The sequence below is a fragment of the Phoxinus phoxinus genome (genome assembly GCF_949152265.1).
Source record: "Phoxinus phoxinus genome assembly, chromosome: 1".
In the NCBI taxonomy this organism is placed as follows: Eukaryota; Metazoa; Chordata; class Actinopteri; order Cypriniformes; family Leuciscidae; genus Phoxinus; species Phoxinus phoxinus.
Window position 1 is genome coordinate 28,511,421 of NC_136876.1, and position 26,507 is coordinate 28,537,927.

General features: G+C 38.0%; 2 protein-coding genes and 1 long non-coding RNA gene across 5 annotated transcripts; 1 reads left to right on the top strand and 2 right to left on the bottom strand.

Annotated features, from left to right (window-relative positions):
* Positions 1-1,424: 1,424 nt before the first annotated feature.
* LOC306996908 lies at positions 1,425-12,152 on the bottom strand. Of its 2 annotated transcripts, XR_013797202.1 has the most exons (5): positions 11,732-12,152; positions 7,892-7,932; positions 6,033-6,158; positions 2,030-2,135; positions 1,425-1,705 (listed from the first exon to the last, which is right to left on the bottom strand). It is a non-coding gene; the product is annotated as an uncharacterized lncRNA (long non-coding RNA). The 2 variants fall into 2 exon arrangements; XR_013797203.1 differs by lacking the exon at positions 11,732-12,152 and having other exon boundaries at positions 7,892-7,980.
* On the top strand, positions 9,120-16,597 carry prl (prolactin). The gene is made up of 5 exons (XM_079609838.1): positions 9,120-9,304; positions 9,493-9,614; positions 12,726-12,833; positions 15,576-15,758; positions 15,927-16,597. The coding sequence occupies exons 1-5, from the start codon at positions 9,271-9,273 to the stop codon at positions 16,110-16,112; spliced, it is 633 nt and encodes a 210-aa protein (XP_079465964.1). The 5' UTR covers positions 9,120-9,270; the 3' UTR covers positions 16,113-16,597.
* A 3,025-nt stretch (positions 16,598-19,622) lies between these two features.
* Positions 19,623-26,208, bottom strand: prmt1 (protein arginine methyltransferase 1). 2 transcript variants are annotated; one of them, XM_079600417.1, is made up of 10 exons: positions 26,019-26,208; positions 24,730-24,816; positions 24,488-24,643; positions 22,812-22,875; positions 22,523-22,665; positions 22,318-22,405; positions 22,116-22,231; positions 21,865-22,015; positions 21,633-21,754; positions 19,623-20,919 (listed from the first exon to the last, which is right to left on the bottom strand). In XM_079600417.1, exons 1-10 carry the CDS (start codon positions 26,043-26,045, stop codon positions 20,836-20,838), a joined length of 1,038 nt encoding a protein of 345 aa, XP_079456543.1. In that variant the 5' UTR covers positions 26,046-26,208; the 3' UTR covers positions 19,623-20,835. The 2 variants fall into 2 exon arrangements, with proteins under 2 accessions (XP_079456543.1, XP_079456542.1); XM_079600416.1 differs by having other exon boundaries at positions 24,730-24,825.
* Between the last annotated feature and the right edge of the window lie 299 nt (positions 26,209-26,507).

Sequence of the window (26,507 nt, forward strand, 5' to 3'; positions counted from 1 at the left end):
CTCTCTCATGTAATGCTGTCACAAACATTCATTAGTTTCATTATCATGGACTTTTAGTTGTTTTCACTGGTTTCCTGTGTTCCGTTTTCCCGCGATTTTTTAGTTGTTGTCATGGTAATTCCTTTAATCAGCACAGGTGTTTATCATTATTTCATTAATTTGGCTTAAGTTGCTGTCTGTTCACTCCTCCTCAGTTGTCCTGTCTCGTTAATGCAGCAGAGTTTGTAAAACAGTTTGTCTGCCTGTTGTTATTGGAGTTTTTTGAGTGTGGAATCGTGGATTATTAAAGCTGTTTTACCTGATCATCATTTTATTGTTCCTTCCTGCAACTGAGCGTGACACCTGCATTGACTATGCATGGAAACAAATAAAAATATGTATCATATTTTGCATAAAGCAAACCATGACAGGTAGTGATTAACTTTGCATTCACCTTTAAGCTCTTTTGTTATAGTGCCTTAAAATGACTGAAATAAGATTATAGAAGTAAAACCGTACATTACCATCAACAAACTTGTTTCACATCGACCTCTGATATCACAATTCATGTATCATCTAGAACAGGATTTCCATATCTGTTTTGTCAACGGAAGCCTTTTGTCCTAAAATCTTTTGAATTTGAATAATCTAAAAACACATTCATGTTCACGCATGGCTCTGTTGAAAGTTAATTGTGACATGTAGGTAAACAAAGTATTTTCTTTATTTCTTAAATTCTTTTATTTTCTATTAAAAAATGGAATTGTACTTTTTAAAACTTTTTTATTGTTTAATTACTTATCTTTTCTTTAACTCACAAACTCTTTAACTCTCATGTTACAATCTCAACATTTGATCAGTCCTTCATGAACATCATCATCCAACTATAATCAGCATTTTCTCTGCTTATACAAGCGGTGAAATTGACGTGACAAGGCTATTATCTTAATTATCTCACATTTCTTGTTTTGAACTACCGGTAAATGGGACGAAAGCAGCCTTTACTACATGTGTGAACATAGTCCAAACCCTTAGGATTTAGTTTTTCTTGGTTATAGACCAAGTCTTCACACCTCTGGCTTGCTTGCAAATACATCAGCTCAGGAAAGTGCCTTAGATCTGATTGATTGAATGATGAGATCAGTGCAGTTGGGGATTTGAATGGGTGTATTTGTGTGCGTCTTAATGAGTCAAAGTGAGGAGTTTAAGCTTTCCAATGTCACTAACACTCTAATCTCCTTCCTTAGTTCACCTAAACCCATTACAAAGATCTACATAATCCTTGCCTACAATCCACTACACTGCAGCCACCTTAAAGTTTTGAACCGGTATATAAATAAAACCAAAGGGACTCATTAGAAGTCACCTTTGGCTAGGTAGGATCTGCTAAGTGAGTTAATGAGAGACGTTTTTGTTTGAGAAACAAATTCAGTTACAATGTTGAATCATTTTAAAATCTTTATTCAATTTTGTAAGCATCTGAGACACATAATTTACATCAAATCATGAGGTCTTCCAAACTGTCAACAAACAGATCTATACAAACAGCCATAAAAGGGGAGGGGCGGTTGGTGGTTGTTGGAATCCTTGTAAGCTTCACATGAGTAGTAGAGAAGGGAAGAGACAAGTATGGTCTCTGCTGCCAAACCCCAAACCCCATCATTTAGTCCAGTGCCATGAGCTACAGGGAATGCTGGGAAGGTGGAGGACTCAGTGCAGGAAACCCCTGAGAACAAACACAAATATGATGACAGTTACAAAATTCAACAATGCGATTGAGCTCTTGACTATTTTTATATTAGTAGAAATTAATTTTAAATACATTGAAAAAAGTTGTCTCAATCATGAAGTTAAACTATTTTTTTTTAAATCAATACATTTATTTTTAAATAAATGTTATATCTGTGTATCCCTAATTATTAAACCATTCCAATCTAAATGTTCCACACTGTGACACAGTACATGATAACGCCTGAACTGACATAAATAAAATATATTTCTTATACATCTGACAAAGTTAAGGGGAATAAAGCAAGTTAATATGCATTACTTTTCCTACATGTTGAGCTCCTCATGAAGCCTCAGCATTGCTCTTCAGACAGGCAGCAAATGCCTCCATCAGCTCCTTACACGCTTCCTCGCCATTCTCCTTTACACTGAAGCACACAGAACACACGGTCATTACTCAGCACACATAGGCCTATATACACACACTAATTCACATCAACATATCACATATACAACAGAAAAATTGCTGACAAAAAAAGATTTGTCACTCTGAAGCACACACGACTCCATAAAAAGTATGAAGGTTCTGTACCAAATACTGTAAAGACATACATAACTTTGGTTGTGTCTTTAGTCATAAAATGTGGATTCATGACAGGCCGGAGTCTACTGGGACTGAATGAGATAGAATGAATCCATTTGTGCGAGTGAGATTATTTGAGCCTCTCCACACCAAACAACGGCAGACACTGACACACTGCATTAGAGTGATGGAGCGAAAACGAGGGCTGGAATAACAGCGCAAAGGGAGGGGAAAAATTGCAAAGAGAGGGAGGCAGATAATCCATCTGAACGAGAATCACGTGACGAAGCAAGCAGGTAATGAAAAAGAGACATGCCTACTGCTAAAAGAGGGAGATGTCGTGACAGAGAGAGCCCCTCCACTGGTTAGAAAATTATTTCAGTGTCTCCTCCCCCACAGATCATCTGCTGCATCTCACACGCTGACATAAGCGAGCTCTCCCTCTCCTCAGTGAGCAGTGATGTAACACACAGCTGGTCAATTGAAATATAAAGAGCCTTATGCAGACCGGTTCTAATGAGCCATGTGACGTAGGTATATGGATGCATGGGGGATTGCACTCGCCAAGGGCATTTCCTTTTTATATGGCAGCCATTTTAATACTTCAGGGATTCAGAGAGGAGAATGCAAGGGGAGAACGGACCATTGTGAAACAAGACTAATCAACAGTGCGAGACAAGCTGCCTTCTATTGTACAAAACTTTTATTTAGGGTCAGATTATGTCCTTATCCTCAACGACCAATAACTGGAGATCACAAAACCATTTTAGGTCAACTGGAAAACCACTCATGTTTTGGTCTGCATATAATGTTCACGAGTTTACATGTTAATGAAATCTGATGTAATATTATAATGCGTATTTGGCTTGCTGTCCGGGGGGAGGGCTCTGAGCTCAGAATTCGGCCCGACCCCAGAGTACTCTCCCCATAACTTTAGAGATCATAGGTATCTATGAACGGACCCAGCCGAATGTGGGGTGAAGGGGTGGAGGTGGGATGCTGAGAAATTAGTCATGAGACAGGAGGTAAGGAAAGGCTTTATTTATACTGGCTCCTTCTCGTGCTGATTGGATGATTACCTGAACATGCTCCTCCCGAACTTTGTTACATAAAACTTCATAACCAGAACATGGTTCTTTTTGATTTGGAAGTCAAATATTGAAACACTTTAACCTGTGGTATAAAAAGAAATGGTTTAAGCACAATCTATTTAAACGCTAGTATTAAATGGGTAGTTCACCCAAAAATTAACATTCTGTAATAATTTACTATCTCTCTCTCTCATGTTGTTCCCAAACTGTACGTCTTACTTTCTTCTGTGAAACATAAAAGATGTTCTGAGAAACCTTTCTTTTTTTTGTCCATACAATGGAAGTCAATGGAAATCTAAACTGTTTGGTTACCAACATTTGGAATCGTTCGTTTTCACATGAGGGAGTAATGATGACAGAATGTTCATTTTTGGGTGAACAATTACTTCAAGACAGATACATTGTTTAAAATGTGTTAAATCACTGCAAAAGTTCATTCAATTAACCAAAGTATTTGGGAGTCAAATATTGGAACACTTTATTCTGGGGTGTAAAACTACAAGGATAGCAAAAATGAACAGTCAAATGGAAAGATGATGATCACCTTCCCCAAATTAAGACTGAATAATTCACATGATGGCCAGTCCTCCACATATATAATGCAAAAGGAAAAAGGGCACGGCTCAGGAGTGCTTTTAAACACAACAAATAGGAAATAGTACTCTAAAAATTGGATAGTTTTACTTGAGCTATAGGAAAATTCAATTAGAATCTAATAACTATTGAGTCCATGTGCAATTGATTAGTAGATGAGCTCCATGTGGAGCTACTACAACTAAGCTCATCCTGTGCTGATAAACCACAGGTCTTGGTTTATTGATAGATTGAGTAACACTGTTTACCCTGAGGGGGGCTTCTGCAAAACTAGAATAATGCATTCCAACTGCTACAGGAACGGGCATGCTAACATAAATGAGAGGGGGGGAATTGCTTTGAGTGTGATAGATTAACTTTTGCTTTGCATTATAATTCTCGTAAAGGACACACCTAGAACAAAATGGCTGTATCCTAACTCTATGGCTGAGTTAGTAAAAATATAGAGAACACCTCAAGGTCATAAGGTCATATGAATTGCACAATTTTACACTGCCAGAGAGCAGCAACAAGAGATCTGAAGGTCAAATGTTCCACAACACACAACCAGATACATTCTCCCATAGCTTCTGGGGTTAAACCTGTAACGGTAATCCTCTTCTGGTTTTAAAGCCCATGATGAATCCCCTTTGTGGAGTAGCGTGACAAAAAAACAGACAAGATGGCCACTGCGACATGCTTAGACCAGGTGTAAAATGATCCAGTAAATAGAACATGTCAGTGTAAAATAAATAACAGAAACACACATCTACACATAACCAGGTACAAGTGCACTATAAATACCAGTGTGGTGTACGTTACTTAAAGGTCGGCCTTCAGTGAGTTTAAACATTCAGCAACACATGCAAGATGCTGGTCAAAATGATCACAGAAAGGTCAATGACAAACTGAGTTTCAACTGTTCACAGTTCTGCCATTCCATATTTTTCCCAATAGTCTCAGTCATGTTTGTCCATGCAGCCTCCCATTCTCATGTTTGAGTGGTGACTGCTCACATGAGAGGAAATTACTGATGTTTGCAAATTCAAATAAACTTTTTTTTTTTTTTTCAGCCGATGGAACAGTGACACATTATTCAACCAAATTCTTAATCCCACACCCTCCCCCTATCAGGTCCTAGCACACCAAAGGTCAGGGTATGTGCAACCTTATCTGCGTTCTCATGCTGCCGTGGCCTGTCGACACTACAAACACCAAAAGCAGCCAATCTGCATTTTTGGGTGGGTAAGTGGGTGTGGGGATTCGGGTCAAAATACAGCTTGAGCAATGGCTGGTGTCAATGATCAGGAGAAAGGGTACACAATGAAACCATAAAAAGTAGAGAAGACATAACATTTCAAATTAACGTTCATCACTTGCCATCACAATCCCCTTCATTTTCAGGATATAAAACCAACAATAACCATAAGTGGGAGGGCAAGGAAAAACAGAGAAAAGGTTTATTCGCAAACATCAGTAATTCCCTCTCATTTAAGTGGTCAACTCTCAAACATGACAAAGCGAACATGACCCCTATGGAGACTGCAGGGACAGAAATGGCGAAGACTGAGAGGGTAAAACAGGGATGGGAGGATGAGCGAGAGGAAAAGTATGACGTAGACACATTCCCAACAGCCAATCAGCCGTGAGGAAGAACTGAAGAACAGAATTATCTTAATGAGCAACCCCGTCAACCCCCCCACTGCTGCTGCCAACTTGGATAAAACTGACACCAATCAAACCATTTAAAAAACTCACAAAACTTAATTGAGTTACATCTTATTAAAAATACTGGATCCCCCTGCGCAAACCTTTCACTTCGCATTCGTCGAAAGGTCCTTCCTTCCCTCCATTTTGGATCGCCATCACAATGTAGAATTTACACAGCAAATCATAATTCTACTGAATATCGTAAATCCCACCACGATCCGAACTATTTGAAACCTACAATAAAGCTATGTTGGAATAAACCTACATATTGAAGAATCAGAATTTAACAAATATTCATGCGGTCCATACAGGGTTGCAGAACGGACCAGTATTATGGACTATACATGACTGCTATCCTAGTCACTTACCATTTGTCTAAATCTGCCTTGATGGCCACACAGGGTGCTGGGACAGGGGTCTCGGCAGGAGCTGCAGTCTCTGAGTCCGACATGGTCTATGGTGTTGGTGTTTATGCGTGCCTGCTCTGTGCGCTCCTGTGGTTGCATGTGCAGAAGAAAAGAAGAGAATGGGGAGTTAGAGTTGGCAAGAGGGAGGGGGAGTGTGTACGGGGGGGGGGGGGGGGGGTGACATGAGAGAGCACATATGTGTGCATGCGCAAGAGATCAAACAAGTGACCGGCTTCAACCATACTCAGCAAAGACACTGTTTTAAAAGTTTTGTCCTTCAAACACAAAAAAAGCAAATAATTGTGCTTCTTTCTTCACCTAAAAGCATAGTGAGTAACCAAGTACGATGAGAAGTATGCAGCAGAGAAACTTGCATTTGGACACAGAAAAGCGGCACTATTTGCTGTGTTATGTCATGGACTGTGCATGGACACCCCCTAATGGCAACATGTTTTCATGACATGTGCACTGCTTCAAGGATTCTCAAGCACCAGCTGTTTTCATTTAAAAGCAACAGAATTTAAATTACATCCAATTTATTATATTTCCATTATTGGTTTAAAAGGTTTACAGATACATCAGGGGTGTACATGAGTATACACAAATTTTGAAATCAAACAAAAAGATTAAATAAAAACTTTTTTTTAATAAAAAATATTGTTTTACAGTTTTTTTTATTTAACCATTTTTAGGTATTAAACTTAAAAACAAACAAAATTCTCCATATTTACATTTATGTAGGCTATACTAATGTAATCAGTAGTAATCATGTAAACTGTTTAATTAAATAATATTTCTAATAATAGGCTACGACGTCATAGGAGGTAAAAAAAGAAGAAGAAATAAGTCAAAACGAGCCACTTTAGAGCGCATCACATAGTATTTATAACTTCCCCTTTAAACTATTGTTAGTTGTGCACCACAGTAGCCGCTTTTCCTCTGTCGGGCCATCAGAGCCAGTGATACGTGCAGGGCGGGGCCAAAGCCTCGGACCTCGAGCCCCGAGGCCAAAATGTGTTTGGCTTACTGAAGCTCGGACATAGTCTTTGACAAAAACGCAATTTTCTCAGCTTTTGGTTCAAAATGTTGCCTTGCTACGGATGCAAAACCCGTCTAATCAATTAAAATAGGCCTAAACTTAAACTAATGTCACTTTGACGCAGTTTGGGTTGGATGCACAACAAGAAATGTATATCATATCAACAATACAGGACTTAAAAGTAGGCCTACAGGCTATTAGCCTACATTATTTTACAATATATTTGAATTATTGAATTATTAAGTGAATTATTTGCATTGTAATTTTTTCACCTTAGTTTATTTCTCTTTTTTTGTTTGCATTGTGTTCTCTGAATAAACAATTATTTTAAGGCTAAAATGCCTGTTTCATTAATGTCAAATTCGTAACGCTGATAAGTTACCTATCTTGGCATTCTTTTAAAAACGCAATCGGCATGTGAAGTGGATACTTTTAACTGCAACAAAAGAACGTTTCAGGCATACCTGTTACTTCTCGAATATTTGAAACTTTTGCGGATCTCTGCAACAACAACTCACCTCCTCAACGGTCAGTTGAAAAGTTAAGCTTGATTAAGCCTAACTGTGGGTCTAAATCAAGAGTAGCCCTATGCGATAAAACCTGTAGGAACAAATGACTGAAAGCAACAGGCACTTCTGAAAATGACGGAGGTACTAAACTGCGACCAGAACGCCGTGTTCTCTGAACAATCAACTCTAATGCATATGTGTATTTACACTGCTGTCAACGAGCTGAAGTGTTTTTAATTACATTTGCATGAAATGCCAACCAATTACTTTACCTGGATCTGCAGTCCGGAAGGATCTGGCAAGAGTTAACTGCCTGGAAAACAAAATGAATATTGTTGAACTGAATAGCCACTGGATCCACGCCTCCTTCTCTAGGAGTCTTTGAGGAGGAGAAACGCCCCATAATGCAGCGGACACACTAGATACAAAAACGTATCTCGCTTTAATATTACAAAGCTGTTTACTGGAATTGTTGTCCTTCAATACATAATGTTATTGCAGTGGGGTGGGGGTCTACACTGATGAGGTCTTTAGGGGTTTGTCAAATTATAAGTTCCCTAAAATGTGAAATGTAAGTTCCCTGAAATATATGAAAGGTAGGCTATATATAAATATAGTTTAAGCCAATTTGAGCTAACAGAATAAATTAATGATTTTAACAACATTTCTTAAATAAAATGTGAAATAAAGTTTTACATTTCAGTAGCTTATAAACCATACAGAATGTCTTTTGAAAATGAAAAGGGTAGGTTTTCTGTGAGGGTTGTGTTTAGGGGTTGTGTTTAGGGGTTAGGTTTAGGGGAGAGAATAGTTTGTACATGACAAAAATCATTATCTCTATGGACAGTGTGTGTTTTCTGAATGAATTGTACATTCCTACAATTCGAATGGGGGAGTCTAACAGAAGAATTTCCCCACACAGACAGGGAAAAATGTTCAGATAAACAACAACAACAAAAACAAGGCAACATAGAACAGGACACTTTCATAAGATTTGGGTTTAACCAGCACATTCAGACATAGCCTACATAAACCAGGAAAGGAAATAAAAGAAACAAAAAGGGCATAAAAGCCCTCAGTCCACAGCAGGACATGACAAATTTGAGTTTCCACATGGGGGAAGGGTCTGTAATGTGTAGACTTTCTTTAAACGGCACATGGCTGCAAGAGTGCAGAATGGGTACCTCCAGAGTGGTGCAGTCTAGAGAACTGTATCATTTTTCATTTGGTCTTCCATTCAGATATCCTAAAGATTCTAAAGTAATCGAATCACACTGAACATTTTTTGAAGTACAAAAACACACATCACCAAAATCCACGTTTCACTAGAACTAAGCTCATTCAGAAGTTTCTCCATAATTAAAAGAAATAATGTTTTACATTTATTTATTTGGCACTTCATGTGACTGCTGGAGAATTTTACCATCCGGTGTCCTGTATCTACTCAAGCAGCTTATCAATATTGATTAACCAAACTCTCAAAACAATGTTTTTCATTAGTTTCAGGACTGAACTAGTTCAGGAACAATACACCTGGAGTGTAAAACTTACTGCATACCCAAATGAAAGGAGTAGGTCTATATAATGAAACACTCAGGAGAGGAACACAGACTGCAAAGATTCAAGTAAGAGAATAAAGAATCCAGTTAAAATGATGGCTGAAGGATCTAGACTATACTTTGCAGGTAAGCAACCCTTATCTTCCTCAATCTAACCTTTCCCCACCACATTTTACACTATCTCTACTCCCTTGTTACGTTCCCTTTTTAGTTCATGCTTACTTGATTTCAGCTCCCTCTATCTACCTTTCTTCTTTGTCCATACTCCTGATGACAATACTGTTTAACTGTTCCTTTTTCTCTTTCCTTTTCAGTAACTGTCCTGATGTGTGCATTTGTCTCAATCAATGGTGTCGGTCTAAATGATTTACTGGAAAGAGCCTCTCAACTTTCAGACAAACTTCACTCCCTCAGCACCTCTCTCACCAATGACCTGGTCAGTACTAAACACCCTCGTAAAAAAGAAAAATTATTGTTATATTGTTACAGTAACGTTGACCCAGACAATGGGTGATGGAAAGAACCCAAAGCAGGTTTATTGATGACACAGGGGACTTTACAGGGAAGATAATGGATCCAGACCAAACAGGATCCAGACCAAACAGGATCCAGATCAAACAGTAGTAATGGTAAAGGCAGAGCAGTATACAATAGAGTACTTGGATGATAGTAACACTCACTATACAGGAACACACGAGGAGATGAGAATGCTGGAGTGGAATGGAAGATGGAGAACAGGCAAGTATTTATTCAGGTTGATATTATTCACAGAATGTAGAGTCTGTAGTCATAATTGACCGTTCGCAAAGACCCTCCCCCTTTAGTTATTGCTGCTATGTCCGACAAGCTACACAGCTCCCACTCTACACCATATTCTCACGCAGTGAAAAATACACTGACAACGTGCTGACATACAGGACAGACTAGGTTACTTTTAATATGAAACAAAGTCTCAACCTTCATATTTGGTCATTTTTTAAAGAAATTTAAACAATAAATTCCGTTTTGTGGCTCTTTATTGTGTCGTGACAGATTGCTGTAGAGCATCAGTTAATGCTGCTCGTGAACCGATCATCTCTTCCTTCTAGTTAATTTATAGCATCAAATAAACATGAATGAACATAAGGAGTTTTAACCGCGGAAAGACGTCAGTACACTCCGTTTTTCAAGTTCAAATCCGTTACGTTAATCTACTAACTCTCCTGACTGCTTTGTCGGACAAAAATGGCGGATTCGGCAAATGGTGAGTTATGATTGGTCAGATCGCCTGTCAAACTCCCTGCGAAGGGACAATTGTAATCAGACAAGGAGTTAACGGAGTGAGTGTCTTTTATAGGGTATTGACGAGACTGTGATAGGATATCAATTGGCAGACCTGGGCAGAATCTGTGCGATTGAGGATGATGGCAGAACCGGAAAGAGCCCAGCGGAGCCAGAGGAGTGATGGGTCGAGGCACAGCAGGAGATCCAAAGAAGTCCAAATCTGTGCCAGCCAGGTGGGGCCAGAGGGATGAGGGAGCATAGGCGGAGCCTGGGGGATGATAGACCATGGTGGAGCAGAGGGAGCGTGGAGCCAAGACGGAGATACTTGTACTGGGAAGATGGGCTGGTGGGTCTGCTCCTCCACTTTCCCCACTGTGTGAAGATCCACAAACCCACAGGGTGTAATCACTGAAGTCCACCCGGGAACTATGACCCTCACTCAACAGTAACATCTGGCCGAGTATGTCACCCATCCCACTCCAAAAGATGTAAGGAACTTATCCCAGCATGGCCATCTTGGGTGAGGGTGAACAGGGACTCGTCAAGGACACCGAGTAGCTAAATCAGGGAGTGCAGAATGTTGGCGGTGCCTGCTGGGTTCATAGTGCAAAACCCAGCAATGAATGATGGAAAGAACCCAAAGCAGGTTTTTTAAAGACACAGATGAGCATACAGGTAAGACAATGGATCCAGATCAAACAGGTAAGTAGTAATGATAATGGCTTGTATTTTTCACATTGACTGTGTGGACTGCTTCATCCATCACTTGTTTCATAACAGGTGGCATTTTCTTAGCCGCATGGGCTTGCCTGTGTATCATGCAATGCGTTTATACTAAAAATAGAGGGACAGTCTGTACTTTTCTCATCAATACACTGTTTGCGCCAGTCATTGCCCGTCCTCTGTTGGAGCAAATACCCACACAGTTCTTCAATTAAATGTCACGTTCACGTAAAAATTAATCCAATCTGGCAAAAAGTTCTTCACCTGTTGCATGTTCGGGAAGAGGGCGACAAAACAGAAAATACACCGTAATTTGTCCTTCACCGACAAATCTAACGCAAACCATTAATTGTGCTTCTCCTGCAATATTGGTGCTCTTGTTAAGTTGGAGAGAAAATAAGCTGGATTTTCGTGATTATCTGCCCTTTCACATCTGTTGCCATTCGCCCAATACAACTAGTCACCGTATCATTTGAGACTGGAATCAATGCTAATTGATCAGCAGCACTTTGTCCATACATAACAGAAACAGTCTCTTCAGCTCAGGGTAGAAAAAAAAAGTCTCACCTAAATTGCGTGGCTTCTCAGTTTTGGCAATCCAATGAGAAATAAACAACAAGATGCGTAGAGCCCTATCATTCACCCTGGTGGCTTTCTGTAGCAGTGCTTTTTGACCACATAGCTCCTGTAGTTTTCATTGGAAAAATCCAAGTGGCTTTGTCAGCAGTGATTCGGGTTTAGTTGTCAAGTGTCTTAGCATTTTGCTATCACCTTGCCACAAATCACATACTGTGGTTGAAAAAAAAAACCTGATCGCTAGGCCTAAGTGAAGCCATATTCCGAGTACTTGTCTTTTCTTTAGGCGTTCTTTCCTTGTTCTCAACTGGACGCTTTTTGTCAGCACCAATTAAAAATTCCTCCATGTCTAATCAGCAGTCCAGCTATGACTATAAACCAATCACCTGTTAATTTGTTATATCATGTCTCTGGTAGGTGGTGCTACTAGGCGGGTACTTTATACATACGTTCAAAATAAAAGTTATCCTGCGACCCACCAGCTATCTCTTCGCGACCCTCCTCCGATTAAGAACCGCTGCCCTTTGAATCTTTTCCTGAAACAGTCAGGGGAAAGCTTCATTTCTGAGGCTTCATTTCCCCATCCCTACTAAACAGGAACACAAAAGAAGAGGACAAACAGGCAGATAACAATGCTGGAATGGAATACGATGGTGAACAGGGAAGTAATCTTTTTCAGGTTGGTATCTGTAGTCATAATAATGGTGACCAGACAATGAGTTTACTGAGTGAGTGTCTTTTTTAATGCATTGACGAGACTGTGATCAAATTCAGGGGTGCTTGAAGGCCAAGTGAGAAGATGAGAATCTTGAGGTATGCTGGTGTAATGTGGTGAGAGTGTAGCAAGGAATGACGAAGAGTCCATTGTGTGTGTGTGACAGTTACATGCACACTGGGTTGTTTTTTACTTAAATTTTATCCAAATAGGTATTTTGTTCATTGATTTGATGTTGGTTGTTTTTTTATATAAACCTTTCGACCACAGGATTCTCACTTTCCTCCTCTTGGGAGGGTAATGATGCCCCGTCCGTCAATGTGCCACACATCCTCCCTTCAAATTCCCAACGACAAAGACCAAGCCCTGAAAGTGCCGGTAAGAGCACACATGCAATCCATCTTACACTTTTTAAAATGTAAAAATACTTTCTCCTATTCCAACTTATTTTTTGTATCAAATAAATACCGGTATTGATTTTTGTTAAATTACAAATATGAAAAATATTATGCAGGATAATATAAATAAAATATTTTAATTTTAACTAAATGATTATATATAGTCATTATAATAACATTTATATAAAATGTAAAACCAACTATACAAAAACACAATTAAAACACTTTATATATGATGTTAATATAATATATTTATATATAATAAATACTTCACAAAGCTTGCAAATATTATGTCACCCCCTTTTTTTTTTGAATAGACATGAAAATGCACATTCCGAACTTAAATGTTTGTAATTCAAGAATGTTTTGGAATATAGACACAAGATTGGTCTTGTTTTAAAGAAAACATTTGTCAGATGTTTGTAGAAGTGAAATAAATTAAGAAAGTGAAACAGAAAAAAGTTATAGAAGTTTGAGTTTATGAAAATGTACAATGTAAAAAAAAATTATTAATCATATTTTATATAAAATATATTTTTTCAAAACCTGGGTGACTCTAAAACTGCAAAAAAAAATCAAAGCCACAAATCTGAACAAGTTTTGTTTCAAATTTTAGGTTGATATCTCAAAAAATGAGCTTTCAGTAAGATTTTGTTTGGGCGCAGTACCAAACTTTTTCACTAGACTCCATTACTGCCCATATAAGGGCGCCTCTATTTCCATATGTTTTTTCTTTACATTGAAAAAAAATTCAGACCTTTTTTTTTTCTAAAATAATTGAATGGATGCTATCTTTTGAACTCTTGGCATGAAAACAAACTGAGGTTTCTACCATTCTTTCATGATTTTTCATGTTCATCACTATTGCAAAATAAAGGACTGAACATGCCTTAGGAGTATGAAGATATTCTTGTTGCAAATTGTAATTTATTTTGAGAATCAGTCACCAAATATGCAAACTAGAGATTGTAAGCTTTGAAATGATATATAGTTTGTCAAGATTAGTTTAGGTTTAGTATAGGATATTACTATTTTACATATGTAGTGACTTTGGGCCCACCGGTGGGCCAGTGACACTTAAAGGAGAACTCCGGTGCAAAATGAACCTTTGGTCTAATTACACATTGTTACCTAGTCAACCGTTATCTGAGATTTGTTTTCATGATTATCGAATTTAAATAGTTTTATCTCTAAAAACAGTTCAGCCTATAACGCTAGTATAACGCTAGTATATGGGGCGTAGAGTAATGACAAATAAAAATCGCTTGTTAATACCACTAACAAGGCTCAAAATAGCCCCACACTAACACGGTAGCATAATGAAGGTCCCTACCTTCAAACCGAAGCATTGAGAACTTTGACAGTGTCCAGACAGTTTAATAAGAAGATATTTTATACATACAGTCAACTTCACGTATATAAGCAGAATCCATCTTGGAAAAACAGACTCTATCAATCGATCTACGAACCACCGATCCAAATGCGCTGAACTGTGTAGAATCTCATATGGTCCAGCGCATTTGGATCGGTGGTTCGTAGATCGATTGATAGAGTCTGTTTTTCCAAGATGGATTCTGCTTGTATACGTGAAGTTGACTGTATGTATAAAATATCTTATTAAACTGTCTGGACACTGTCAAAGTTCTCAATGCTTCGGTTTACATGTAGGGACCCTCATTATGCTACCGTGTTAGTGTGGGGCTATTTTGAGCCTTGTTAGTGGTATTAACAAGCGATTTTTATTTGTCATTACTCCATGCCCCATATACTAGCGTTATAGGCTAAACTGGTTTTAGAGATAAAACTATTTACATTCGATAATCATGAAAACAAATCTCAGATAACGGTTGACTAGGTAACAATGTGTAATTAGACCAAAGGTTCATTTTGCACCGGAGTTCTCCTTTAAGGATCCTATTCCAACTTTTTTTTCAGCCTGTTATTTTAGCTTAAAGTGATAGTTCACCAAATTAAATTAAATTGAATTAAAATTAATTAAAATTTGGTCATGTACTTAACCCTCCTGTCGTTCCAAATCCATGAGATTTTTGTTTATCTTCATAACACAAATTAAGAAATGTCTAAGAGATTTCTGTCCCTCCTTTGAAAGTCCCATTTAACCAGCACTTTGACTCTTCAAAAAGTTCTTAAAGATCCTAATAGAAATCCATGGCCTGATTACACAGACAGGGTTTAGATTAATCCAGGTTTAGGCTTTAGTTTAATAAAGACATTTAAGTAGCTTTTATAAACATGCCGTAAAATAAAACATTACTTTTGTGGATCTTGACATAAAACAATGTCAACAATAAAACATATCAACAATGAAACATATTTTATAGACTAATATGTCAGTGCAAGTTGCTTTCAGTTAAAACAGCTGAAACGTGCATTTTAGTATAGATTTAAGCCTTGTCTGTGAAACCGGGGGTATATGAATCAAGCTGTTAAGTCTTTTTCAAGAGACTTTGTCCAAGTCACCAATGGACAAAATCATGTTGCACCTCACATTTTTTCTTGCTCGAGAGGCCGTTTCACTCGGATATAAATCAAATCACAATATTGCAACTTCCGTCTTTAATACCAACTTCAATGTGCAGGGATATACTGTCTATGTGTGCAGGCAGGGACGACCATAAGTAAACATCTACCTCTTGTGGTCTTGTGTGTGGAAGCGGAACAGATGAGCAATGAATGAAGTTTTATGTGATTGTTTCTGCAGGAGGATGAGTTGCTTTCTTTGGCTCGGTCTCTGCTGCTGGCGTGGTCCGATCCCCTCACCTTCCTCTCCTCTGAAGCGTCCAGCCTGGCACATCCAGAACGCAACAGCATTAACAGCAAGACCAAAGAGCTGCAAGACAACATTAACAGCCTGGGTGCAGGTCTGGAGCATGTCGTTCATAAGGTGAGTGCGCTTTTTTAGAACAGCTCACATAGCATATATTGTGCATGTTGATTGTAAGAGGGTAATATGAGGTAAATCTGAATGATTTTTGTATATAAAGAAAGAAATCTAAAATGCACCTTTAAGCAGGGTTGATTAATTTGTTGTCCCTTTCTCTCTTCTCTACAGATGGGCTCATCCTCAGACAACCTGTCCTCTCTCCCTTTTCCCATTAGCACCCTTGGCCAGGATAAAACCTCTCGACTTGTCAATTTCCATTTCCTGTTATCCTGCTTCCGCAGGGATTCCCACAAAATTGACAGTTTCCTCAAAGTTCTCCGCTGCCGGGCAGCCAAGAGACCTGAGATGTGCTAGAGTGAAAATGCTATGCTTCTCTCATTGTGGATGTTAAGTTAAAATGGTAGAGCAATGAGTGATTTGAAATGTTTCTTTATAATATTACACGGCAAAACATGCCCTTTATTGTTTGTTTCGAAGATGTAGATATTTGATTCACTTTCTTACTTGAATAAATAACTGGACAAACAGGCCAGATTACTCTGTCCCCAGAGATAAAAGACAAACAAAAAGTAAACAAAGGTATTTCAATAATTCTTTTTAAATTGAAGGTCATATAAAAGTTCTGCATGCAGTCATACTGTTTGATGAATAAATGCACAGATTATATTGAAATGTTTGACCATGCACAGTTTGATAAGACATTTGTATATTTAAGTAACTAAAATGTACTTATTTAGAATTTATGTTGGATCTTTAACACTTCTATTTTAACATTATCTTCTGAAATGCAATATTTAGAGCTTTGCACCAATGGCAATAAATTCCTATCATGCAAACTTATATTGCCTTATGAAATCTCATTACACACACACTCATGGAAAGATAATAGAATTTCCAAATAACCAATATTTTACATAATTTTTGTGACATTTATTCTACTTGACGAGTGGGATTACAAATTTAAGAATGTTTAAGATCTGCTGACCCTACGTCCTGACATAAGATCACATGAAAAACTAAGGTGAAGTATTTAGCATTTAAAGTAAAGATGACATCAAATTAATGATTCTGTTAAGCAAAGTTGCTACGAAGAGGTTTCTTCCAATTCCTGTTTTCTTTATTGCAAGTAAAATGTGGCCGATCACTGAGACTCTCACCTTTTGTCTTTAATGGCTCTTGGAGGCCCATTCTTTGAATAATTAATGCTTATAGGATTAGGACTGGTGAAATGTGTCTGGGGCGGGTTCCTATACTTTATTTGCATGCTTTTTTAAAGATCTTTAAGATTTTTCTAAGCACTGCCCCCTAAATGTACATAAAACTACAATGTACTGCGATGTACAGTATCTCACAAAAGTGAGTGCACCCCTCACATTTCAGCAAACGTTTTAGTATATCTTCTCAAGGGACAATACTTTAAAATATAAACTTGGATATATATTAGAGTTGTCATATGTGCTGTTTGTATAGCAGTATACTGTATATGTTCTGTCCTGAAAATGTACTGTACTGAAAATAACTCAACATACAGCTATTGTCAAAATAGCTGGTAACAGAAGTGAGTACACCCTGAGTGAACATGTCAAAACTGTGTCCAAAGTGTCAATATTTTGTGTGAGCACATTGTTATCTAGCTGGCTGTTAGACACATGATGCTTCTCCACCTTCCGCTTGAGGTTGCCCCACAGGTGCTCAATAGGGTTCAGGTCTGGAGACATATTTGGCCACTCCATCACCTTCAGCTTCCTCAGCAAGGCAGTTGTCATCTTGGTGGTGTGTTTGGGTTGTTATCATGCCGTTCGGGCCAGTTTCTGAAGGGAGGGCATCATGTTCTGCTTCAGAATGTCACAACATGTTGGAATCCATGTTTCCCTCAATGAAGCGCAGCTCCAGGACATGATACTACCACCACCATGCTTGACTGTAGGCAAGACACAATGTTCTTGGTACTCCTCACCAGGGCGTCACCACACATTCTGGACACCATCTGAGCCAAACAAGTTTATCTTAGTCTCATCAGACCACAGGACATGGTTCCAGTAATTCAGGGTCTTGGACAGGTTGCTTTCTGCAAACTGTTTGCGGGCTTTCTGAGCTAGCTTCAGAAGAGGCTTCCTTCTGGGATGACGGCCATGCAAACCGACTTGTTTCAGTGTGTGGCGTATGGTCTGAGCACTGACAAGCTGACCTTCCGCTTCTGCAACCTTTAAACCAATGCTGGCAGCCCTCATGCGTCTTTTTTGAAGCCAGCTTGATCGACCCTTGCGAGGCCGGTTACGATTGAAACCCGTCTTGGAATACCTCTGTATGTATTAACTCAGTTTCAGGGTGTTACCAATATTCTTATAGCCTTGGCCATCTTTGTGGAGAGCAACAATTCTGATTCTCAAATTCTTAGAGAGTTCTTTGCCATGAGGAGCCATGTTGAACATCCAGTATGAGAGAATTGAACTCAAAGCACAAATTGTAACTGATCTAATACAAGATACACAAATTTGTATGGTCATGTCAAGCAGACAAAAACATGAACATGATGAATAGGACATGTGGCTTTGCTACAGTTTTCAGCGGCATCTAGCGGTGAGGTTTCAGATTGCAACCAATACGTTTACAAGTGAGTGCTCGGACATACACGTGCTTTTTGTTTGTTTTTTATTATTATGTGGATGTTGTGTTGTGCTGGTCGTTTCTTAGTATTAGCAGACTCCATGTAATAAAGTTGCAGTGTCGCTGTTGAGTGCAAAGTCAGTAGACGAGGCGAGAGACTCTGGAGTGCGCATGCAGGTCAGTCACATCACTGGATTTCACGGGAAATCCAACCCGGAGACTACACAGAAATAGGAATACTAGCTTTCAGAGGTAATAGTAAAACCCGCCAAGTAGATCATTGTATTTTGAGATTACAACCCTTTCAAACACAGGCAATAAAAAAATTATTAATTTTATTAAAAATACCTCCACATAGCACCTTAAAAAAAAAAATGCTTAGGAGAAAAAGGTAATGCTGTAGACAAAGCATATTTTACAGATGAAAAGGAGACGGACACAGAGGAGAGATTACAGGAGAAAACGCAGGCTACATCAGAAAAAAGCTTAAGGAATGCAGAAGCCTTAGCTTTACAACTGATGACAGCAGAAGATAACCTAACTGCTCGACTCAAAGACTGATGACAGTCCAATTAGATACTGATTGAGCAGTATCTCAACAACCAGCTGATTACACCTTTGATTGAAACTTTGCTATTAGCTTTTATTTGCCTTTATTGCATCTAATAAATTACTGCAATATTATTTGTAAGCAATTGTCAGCCAATATTGTCAAAACCTTCAGCAAGAACTGACCACATTGAAGTCTTCCGTTCAAATTGTAAGCAAGTACCATTTGAATGCTTGATTTAGGTCAGATTTTACCTACTTTACCCAACCTGAGAATAATAAATAAGGTTAAAATGAACAACATAAAAAAACGCAAAGGATGAAGCCCTAACAAACAAGAACAAAAAGCGCAGAGGCATTAATTTAGGTCTGTGAGCAGCAGTACACTATAAAAGCAGGTGTGCAGCTATGTTTGTAAAAACTGAAAGCAGAACAATTAAAGATTCAACCTCAAATGACTATAGCTCCAGCGTAAATAGCAGGTGGTACTCAAATTAAAAAACTGTACATTATCCTAAATGTCTCAACTTAATCTGGAAGCAATTCAAAACAACTTAAAGTCATGCTTTCAAATAAGCATGAAATAGATAACCAAACATTTAAAATAACCAATCATTCATTGGATAAATGTGCCTATATAAAATGCTTTCATAATTTTAAATGAAAAGCTAGTTCAGCAAGTTTGCATTTAATCATTGAAAACAAAAACAGGTTTAATTTGTTTATTTGTTTTGTTTATTTCAAAAAAAGAAAAAAGAAACAATTCCTAGTGGACAAATGCCTGCCTGGTAATAATCCACACCAGTGCTAGACACAACGTGAACTTGCACCCCTCGACAAAAACACTGTTGTACACAGCAACACCATGAGAGAAGATCACAATATGGAACAAATGTGAAGTTACTCAAACACAGGAAAAGCATCACCCTTCAATAAAAGCACTTCTACGGAAAATTTAGTCTGAAGGTTTTACTCCGTGGAATTAAATTGTAGCTCTGGGTCTGAGAAACTTAGTTTTAAGTGCTTAAAGTGCAAAAGAGCAGCAGATAAGCTTAAACTAAACAGTCAGCCATTGGATGAAGATTCTTCCTATATGACATTAAAAAGATCAAAAGATCTAAAATAGTGCTCGTTAACACCATCTATGAGTTGTACAAGAGAATACTACACCATCTCCATAGCACGATATTATCCTCCATTTGGGTCATTGCCACAAGTATTATTTAAAAAAGGGGGGTGGGGGTTTAACAAAGGAGGACATAGGAGCACTACATGAATTGAAACAGTTACTCCACAGACAAAGAAAGCCACAGAAGCCCTCTACTGATGGTCCAAAACAACTGCAGAAATACAAAATGATATGGGCTCATTCAGGAATCACTGGGCAGAGCTCCTGACCACAGTGAAACATGACAACAGGTGTTTACCTACATGGAATATGTTTGTTATGATGGAATATCAAAATACAAATAGCTGATTTGCATTTTTTTTTTTACAGTGACCAACACATCATGGCAGGAGGGGAAATAAAAATAGAAGACATACATATGGATGACATGTTGTCAGACAGGCAAAATAGAGCAGTTGTATGTGTGTGCATGCATGCATAATTTCAATGGATCCCATCTAAGATGGTCCACCTAAAATTTGAAAAAAGCAGGGCCAAAATAGGAAATTTGTACATGGAAAAAAGCACAAATCTGCCATGTTTAGTCCCATTTGGTGCATTACACAAATCAAAAAAAAAAAAAAGAAGTTAATTTAAAAATGTTCAATAACTCTCAATCTTCCATGTCAGACAACATTCTGTAAAACAGAATCTCTAAAAATGTCTGTCACATCAGTCATGTAACAAAGTACATGTTTTCACACACGCATACACTGCTCTGAGTTGCCTCGCACACACTGATGCTAAAGGAATCTAGCGCATTCTGTACTCTGACGTCTTGGACACCTCACAGAGCTGGCCCTTGAAGTCGATGTCGACGTTAAAGTCCAGGTCTCTCTGGAAGAGGAGGGGGGGGGGGGGTATAAAAGTTAGACCAACCTTTAGTTTGTATGTGTATATATATAGGTTTTTTTAAAAGACATGTATAGATTAGAACTGTAGCAACGTTTTTTTTAGGTTCAAAAGGCTTCATTTTAAATGAAGACTAAAATTGATTATCTTCATATTGCTGCTAAAACGGTAGCAAATATTAAGCAGTGGGGGGGAACCCTTTGATCATTTAGTTTCAAGCCTACAATACACTAGTTCAAAAAGTTTAGTTTTTTTATAGGTATTAATACTTTAGCAAGAAGACCAAGTTTAGTCAAGTGAACAAAAATAAAAAAATGCTGTTTTGAATGTTGTATTTAAATATTACTTGAACAGCATAACTATTTTCAGCATTGATATAAAAAAAATTGCTGCCCACCAAATCATCATATTACAGTGATTTTTGAAGAATCATGTGACTGACAGTAGCCTGGAGTAATGATGCTAGAAATTCAGATTTGACATAACAGAAACTACATAATTAAAATAGATAACCATTATTTTATATAGTGAAATAACTATTACTCTTTACTGTATTTATTTGATCATAAATGGTTGAAAAATATTTTCTTTTAAAAATAAGGCAAACCCCAATTAAACTATGTAAATGCAATACAATCTAGATTTAAAAGATACATTTTTCTACGCTTTTAGAATAGTAGAGTAGAGATGGGGCTTACGTTATTCTTGACGTTAGGTTTCATGCTGATGGTGCCAAAGATCTCCTCTCCAGTCTTTACCGTCAGATAGTCATCAAGGTAGAACACAGTCTGCTTCCAGTGAGTGTAAGGAGACTCGGGGCCTAAAAGACAAATTCACTTTGTTTTTCAACAGGGTTTATTTAATCTTCAAAAAACTCATGGTGAAAATGGTATCTTAGAGAGGGCAAAGATAAACAAAAACAGTACTCACTAGTAGAGAAGCCTGTCCTCTTGTGGCAGCGAGTAAACTCTATGTTGAAGTAGGTTACCAGTGCATGAATGTAGTCATTCCTTTTCACCTGCAGGCAGAAAGGCGACGTGAAGGACAAGTCATCAATCTTCACCGTGTAGATGTCCACCTCCTAATGAACCGAGAGAAAGATAGGTTGAATAAAGCAAGGTTTATATAAAATAAAATGCTTTATGTATTGTTAGAGCACATTTTTGGTGGAGTAAACTAACCTTAATGAGGCAGGCAGTGCTCACGAGCTGCTTGGGGTCAACAACATCCACTAAAGGTTCCTTAATAGCCACTTCCTTGATACAGGACATGTCAAATCCATAAACATTCTCCCACCCTAACGGGGAAAAAAAAATCCAAAGATGAAAATCATCTGTCAGAGACAGCTGAAACCCTCAAGAGTGCATTCAGAGATTGACATACAGTGAATTTTGTAGTCCTTGTACTGTCGGTCCTCGATAGCAGTGACGTAGAGCGTGGCTCTGTCAGGGAAAATCAGACCATCGGGTTTCTGAAAAAGGAAAACAAAGGGCAACGTGAACATTTATCATGTTAAGGTCTGCATGCACAATTTCTACATTGAATAGCACTAACACCTCAATGCTTAAGAACATTAGCATACACCCACCAGCCATTTGTCTCTTGCATAAATGACAGTGTTGAGCATGGATTCATAAAAGAGACAGTAGCCCATCCACTCCGAGATGATTATGTCTACTTTTTCCACGGGAAGCTCGACCTCCTCCACTTTCCCCTTAATAATGGTAACGACTAGACAGGGAAAATAAGGGTAAGTATTTGAGGAACATAACTCACAATACAATAAATTCAGTTAAAAATATTACAAAAGCTATGGCTTGGCTGTGCAAATAAGGTCTGTAAGAATGTGGAAGTCAAAAGTTCTGAGAAGTCCTTACTATGATCCAACTTGTTGGCCTTCACAATCTTCACAGCATAGTCTGATATACTGCTGCACTCAATCTGGGGAACGAATGACAAAAGAATAATGACAAAAGAACAGCATGGTAACCCACCTATCACCTCAAAAGAACATAACAAAAGCGGTTGAAAACAAAGAGGCGACATTTACAGAAACAGGTACAGGGTATCTGCACATTTTTTAAAGTCAAATTTAAGGCTTTTTAAGACCTTTTTAAGACCTGAAGAAATCAAAATTAATACCGTACATTAGGGGTTTGCAATATTAACAAAAATATATCTAGATATTTTCAAAGTTTTGTTGATAATAATTCAATGATATTTTACTGATTTTGTACTGGTACCATGGCTGGTTTAGGCCTGTTGTTGACAGCAGACTCTAAAAGATATTCATATTTAACATATTCTATCTATGCAGTGGTCAGTTCACAGTAGTGACTGAAATAAAAAAAATTATTAAGGGATTTCCAGGGCCATTTTCACCTAAATATGGAAATTATTTCTAAACATATTTAGAGGTATGCATCACCTTTTATGTCAAATTCTAACATTCAAATTCAATTCTGTTAGAATAAGACCGTACCAAAATCCATCCTTGCAGTGTAGAGGTGACACAGAAAAGCGGCATCCGAACTGGCATTACTATATTTACACTTAATTTGCAATTGCATAAATAAAGCTATTCAATATTTAAATATGAAATTATTTATAATTTTAACATTTTAATTAAAGGGTACTTTAAATATGCAACTAAACCCGCCAGTAGGTGGCAGTAAGTCACTGTCTTAATAAGCGAGTTGTTGGAGATTTATTCAACCGATTTGTTCAAACGGCCGATTCATTCATTGAATCAAATGATTCGTTCAAAACGCGGATTTCAGTTTTTAAAATAGAATCGCTGTCTGTTGGAGTTGGACTACAGTTTCATTATGAAATTCTCGTCGGCGAAATAAAGGGGGAAACAAACAATATTGACAATATAAAAAGTAACACACATTGTTAATTTAACTGTTGTATAAAATAAATAGCACATTTGCAATTGTGCACAGGAAAACGGCACTCTTGCTCGTGATATTCTAATATAACAACATAACATGATATAAATATAATAAGACAAAAACTAATTTGGGGACATACCTACAACTGCACTGACACATCACACAGTGAAAGCAAGCATGAGAGACAAACGCGATGTCAGCTCGAACTCGCGGTGCCTCGTACGTAGTTAAAACAATGATTACAATATCATCATAGTTCATAGACAATCCTAAGCACAAAGAATGAACTTATTATTGAACTGACATTTACTCGTTCTCTTATCCTCTCCTCTCTCGCGTGCAGGAGACAGACGCAGGCTAATACGCTGCCGTAAATGACGCGAATTGTCACGTGAACAAGCAAATCCACAAAGATAGAATAATAAAAATAATACGTAGCCTACGCTAATTAGATAGTTTTCATTTGGAAAGCATTTAGATACGTCGTCAAAGTGTCATCTAAAATTTAAGACCTTTCATAGGTAAAAATAAGACTTTTCATAAGTAAAAATAAGAATTTAAGACTTTTTAAGGCCTTAAATTTTAAATATCGAATTTAAGACTTTTTAATACTTTTTAAGGATCCGCGGGGACCCTGAGGTAGGATTTACACTGACCCCAATAACTTTCTTGGCCCCAGCTTTGGCTGCAAACATACAGAGGATGCCGGTTCCACTTCCCACATCCAGCACCACTTTATCCTTGAAGAGATGCTTGTTGTGGAACATGGAGTTTCTGTACGTCAGAGTACGAACTTCATCCTTCAGCATCTCCTGTGGACAGAATGGGATTACATTAGTCACAGATTTGAAGACCTTTAATTGTACTACTCATGAGACAAAAACCAATAGGACTGTACCTCGTGAATGCCAAAATGTGCATAGGAATCAAAGTAGTAGTCTTTGGAGGTCATATCTTCCGCTGCAGGTTTCACTGAGCTCTCTCCCTGGGACACCTCAAATAAAAAAAGACATTTAAAAAAGGGAAAAATCGCAAATTATGCACAATGAAAGCATGAGCTAGGCTTCACTAAGATTTGGCAGTCTTTTGAATTTTAAGTCAATTTTTATGGGGAAACCCCCAAGACTTAAGGTAATCATAAATATGCTTTGATGTAATTGTGTGCAATACTTCAAAAATTCCGTTGTCCAAGTCGATTTGCATATATGTTAATCTAAAAAAGTGTTTCGTTTTAACGAATCAATTCACTTAAATGCTTCAATTCTCGCTAGCAATAAAATCATTTGTCGCCACCAACCGGCATAAAAATAACGTTTAGTCAAAACAAATACCGGTACTTTTTATAGACAAATTCAAACCCCATCAATATATAACGTTACAGCTTGAGCCAGTTCTAGACCAGTATTAACAGTTAACGTTACCTCTTTAAAACCAGAATTTAAGCTATTTGAAACCGTTATCTGGACTCTATTTTCCATCAAAACTTTAAATGAGAACCACAAAAGAAAAATATATACTAAATGTTAAACTAATTCGCCTTTTAAAATCACTATCATTATTTTTAACAGCGTCGGAAGACCTCTTGAACAGATTATACGCATGAGGGGGAAACGTGGTCGATGAAAAAAAGAAGAAAGAAACTACCACACCGCCAATTACATAACCCCAACCAATCGTTAATTTAAATCGGATTAATCGTGGTTGATGCAAAAAGCAACAATAAGTAGCATAAGTAGCTCATAGCCACCAAGATACGGTTTTCAGTCCCATGCGGTCTGTGCTTCAAACAATAAGTCATTCAAGCACCCCGCCAGCGTGCTCTAAATGACCCTCATGGGCACGAAACGGGCAGCCAGCTATCAGGAATCGCACTAATAGATTGAATTCCATAAATTAAGGGCTGCACATAACAACGTTATAGGATCTAACTCGTTTTAGCCACTTAGCAATAGCCGACACGTGATGCGAAATGAATGAATTATCCGAGGCTGGCTAAAATGGATGCTCAAGATGCGTGTGCGCACATTTCTAGCCATCTGAAATAACTACATATGCAGCACACAAATGTGTTCAAAGACTAAATAATCATAACCAGAACAAATAAAGTTGCCAGATTCGGCTACAGTAAATAGCTAATTCATATCGGAGGTGCTCTACGCAAAATGGCCTTGAGTAGCTCCAGCTTACCTCCATTCCGTCTGCCGTCTCCGCCATTTCGATCAACTGGATTCCACTACGACTGCAGCAGAGCTCATGTAAAACACACTTGTATTGATCCCGCCTCTTTGCTGTGACTATTAAATGATTTGATTGGACGAGAATCACGTGATTTACTAAATGCCCCACCCTCTTCCTTGCAGCTCTCCGTCATAGGCTCAACTTCTCTGCGTTTTTTCCGCTCTTTTAAGGCGTTACTTTAATTGGATGAAACTGTAGCGCGATTATTACAGTTTTTCTGAATTGCTCAAACACACATTATCTGAACCAAATTCACAATAGCCTAATCCAATTTGTCGATTAAATCACTCTTTCTGTAAAGCATTTGCTAAACATGTTTAGGTAGGCTATAGACACCATTTGCAAATCTCGCAGACTCTTTTTGCAAAACTAAACACATTCTCACTGACTAAAACACATTTCACACTGATGCATTTATGTTTCAAAACGCTAAACACA